The 2,713-nt window shown below is 51.8% G+C and overlaps 2 protein-coding genes across 4 annotated transcripts in view; one reads left to right on the top strand and one right to left on the bottom strand.

Annotated features, from left to right (window-relative positions):
- APEX1 (apurinic/apyrimidinic endodeoxyribonuclease 1) overlaps positions 1–1,490 on the bottom strand; it is a 3,788-nt gene extending 2,298 nt beyond the window's left edge. The window contains exons 1-3 of one of the 3 annotated variants that reach the window (XM_007462545.1): positions 1,402–1,490; positions 981–1,106; positions 611–798 (exon numbers count right to left, since the gene is read on the bottom strand). In XM_007462545.1, the coding sequence (XP_007462607.1) occupies positions 611–798; positions 981–1,038 (246 nt within the window). In that variant the 5' untranslated portion in view covers positions 1,039–1,106; positions 1,402–1,490. The remainder of the gene's footprint in view (positions 1–610; positions 799–980; positions 1,107–1,401) is intronic. The other 2 variants (XM_007462546.1, XM_007462547.1) reach the window with 2 other exon arrangements.
- A 387-nt stretch (positions 1,491–1,877) lies between these two features.
- The window catches only part of OSGEP (O-sialoglycoprotein endopeptidase), a 7,356-nt gene continuing 6,520 nt past the window's right edge, over positions 1,878–2,713 (top strand). Inside the window, exon 1 of the mRNA XM_007462544.1 lies at positions 1,878–2,125. Coding sequence (XP_007462606.1) covers positions 2,011–2,125 — 115 coding nt within the window. The 5' untranslated portion in view covers positions 1,878–2,010. The remainder of the gene's footprint in view (positions 2,126–2,713) is intronic.

The following is a 2,713-nucleotide window of genomic DNA, read 5'->3' as shown; positions in this document are numbered from 1 at the left end:
GGGGTACGAACCCATGTCCCCTGCATCGGCAGGCGGACTCTCAACCACTGCGCCACCAGGGAAGCCCAGCTAAGATTTTTTAAGTAGTTATTTAAATGTTGGATATGCAGGAAATAAAATGGAGCAAGTCCAGTAACAAGGTTTTTCTGACATGCTAGGAAAAAGATGAGGACATTAAGTAAAACAATGGCAGTGGAACTGGTGGAATGGCATCTAAGAAATACAAGTGGGGGGCTTCCCTGGTGGCACAGTGGTTAAGAATCCGGCTGCCAATGCAGGGAACACGGGTTCGAGCCCCGGTCGGAAAAATCCCACATGCCGCGGAGCAACTAAGCCTGTGCGCCACAACTACCGGGCCTGCGCTCTAGAGCCCCCACTCCACAAGAAAAGCCACCGCAATGAGAAGCCCCCGCTAACCACAACTAGAGAAAGCCCCCGCTTAGCAACTAAGACCCAAAAATAAATTTATAAAGAGAAAAGAAATACAAGTAGTATGAGTTGGTGAAAACTTTGTATCTCTGCCACAAGAAAACGACAGTGCTAGGAACTAAAATGGGAAAAGGTGATTAAACCCCAAGATCAGTACCCCGCTCCCCTTAATTCCACTCACATCTAAACCTTTCTTCTTAATCCAGGCTCGAAGGCCATCCACATTCCAGGAGCAGATCTTCAGTGTGGCTGATTTGCCACCGGGTGAGGTTTTCTGATCTGGGGGGTCCTCATACATGACTGTCCCCTCTCCTGTTGCCTCTTTTTCATTTTTTTTTGCTCCCGCCTTGCTCTTCTTGGCCTCTGGCTCTATAAAATAAGTAATACACAATGATATTAACTATAGATCCACCGAGAGCCTGCAGTTGCCGCGACTTCTTCGCAAACTGCAAAAATGAGTATACAGTCGGTCGGTACCTCCCGTTCATCAAGGGAATTATAGACATCCCTATCGCAGCCTCTAGGGAGATGGGCCTATTTCATTCTCTTACCAATCTTGGGCTCTTCCCCGTCTTCTGCCACCGCTCCCTTTTTCCCACGTTTCGGCATCACTGTAACAAACACCCTTCTGCACCAGTTCCACGCCGCCCACCGAAGCAGTATATTTATCGCGTTGCCTACAGACGCAAAGAAGTAGTGAAACCAGCTAGGCCTGGGGAAGACTCCCCCCTCGGGCGCCCCCGCACCAAGTCCCGCCTTTCAAACCGTATTATCTCTGAATTCTTTTCCCGCCTCAGTGCACCATCGGCCTTTCAGCCCCTCATTCTCAAGACTATATCATTTCATAGTGCCTCCTACCCTCCTCACGAGATCGGCCCTCCAGCCAATCGACGGACTTTTTTAAGAATCCGGACTTAGGCTTGCCGATCAGAAGTCCAGAGAAGCCCCTACGATGGGCAAAACAACAACAACCCTGTAGCTGACCTGCTTGGGTCGCAGCCTGGCTCCTCCTTAACGCAGCACAAAGAATGGAACACGATGTGCTCCCACGTGGGTAACTGGCGTGGTCACGTGATCTGAGACGCGCCTCCAGTGGCGGAGGAATGCGGGTGATTGGTCTGTTTGTACCACGTGACCGAATGCTCAGCCTTCCCAGCCTTCTCCGTGACTCCGGGGCACTGAAGGCCCCAATCCTCCATTCTTGGGCTGTTCATCGCTATGCCAGAATCACGACTCCTTCTGCCACCTTGACCGGAGATCCCAGAGCTGTCTAAGAGAGAACAAAATCAGTGGAGAAGGCTGGGCTGGACCATGGGAGAGAGGCAAAGGAACGGATAGGAATTTAAGGAGCAGATGCCGACCAAGTGTTCCTGGCAGTTAAGAGAACAGGTCCTCGAAGGGGCCTTGATGGGTCGCCGTGACGACAGGAGCGCCGGCGCGCTACCAGCGGGAATTCTTTGGTATCTGTTCTGGTGCGTGCTGCTCCTTAGCAGTCACCGACTCGTTTTCTTCAGCGACCCAGGGTCTGCGTCCCAGCGCGGACTGGTGCGGGCTCCACGGCCCCAGTGGTAGCTAGGAGCCATGCCGGCGGTTTTGGGTTTTGAAGGCAGCGCCAACAAGATTGGCGTGGGAGTAGTACGGGATGGCGTGGTGCTGGCGAACCCGCGGCGGACTTACGTCACGCCTCCAGGCACAGGTACGGGAGTAGGGAACTTATAGTTTGCGGCGCACTTCTCCGCACAGCATCACCTGCAGTCTTCCTAAACATTAGTGAAGAAAGGTGTGGAGCGCATTGTCCCCTCATAGTTTTTTTTTTTTTTTTTTTTTTTTTTTTTTTTTTTTTTTGTGGTATGCGGGCTTCTCACTGTTGTGGCCTCTCCCGTTGCGGAGCACAGGCTCCAGACGCGCAGGCCCAGCGGCCATGGCTCACAGGCCCAGCCGCTCCGCGGCATGTGGGATCTTCCCAGACCGGGGCACGAACCCGTGTCCCCTGCATTGGCAGGCGGACTCTCAACCACTGTGCCACTATGGAAGCCCACCCTCATAGTTTTTGATCTGAGTCTCTGAGATTATGTGACAGTGTTATCACAAGGCTGATGGATAGAAGAGTCACAGGCACTTGAACCTGGATCTTCTGAGCTCTTTCAGCATCTTTTACGTGCTAATCGTCAGCTGGCTGTTGGCTACAAAAATAGATGTATAAGCTTGTTATGGAGCTGGACATGTAGACAGAACTTCACATTACAGTGTGATAAATAATAGATGCAGTCAAAATACACTAGAA

Source organism: Lipotes vexillifer, unplaced genomic scaffold (genome assembly GCF_000442215.2).
Source record: "Lipotes vexillifer unplaced genomic scaffold, Lipotes_vexillifer_v1.1 scaffold164, whole genome shotgun sequence".
Lineage (NCBI taxonomy): Eukaryota > Metazoa > Chordata > Mammalia > Artiodactyla > Lipotidae > Lipotes > Lipotes vexillifer.
This window is presented reverse-complemented; position numbering and strand designations above follow the sequence as displayed.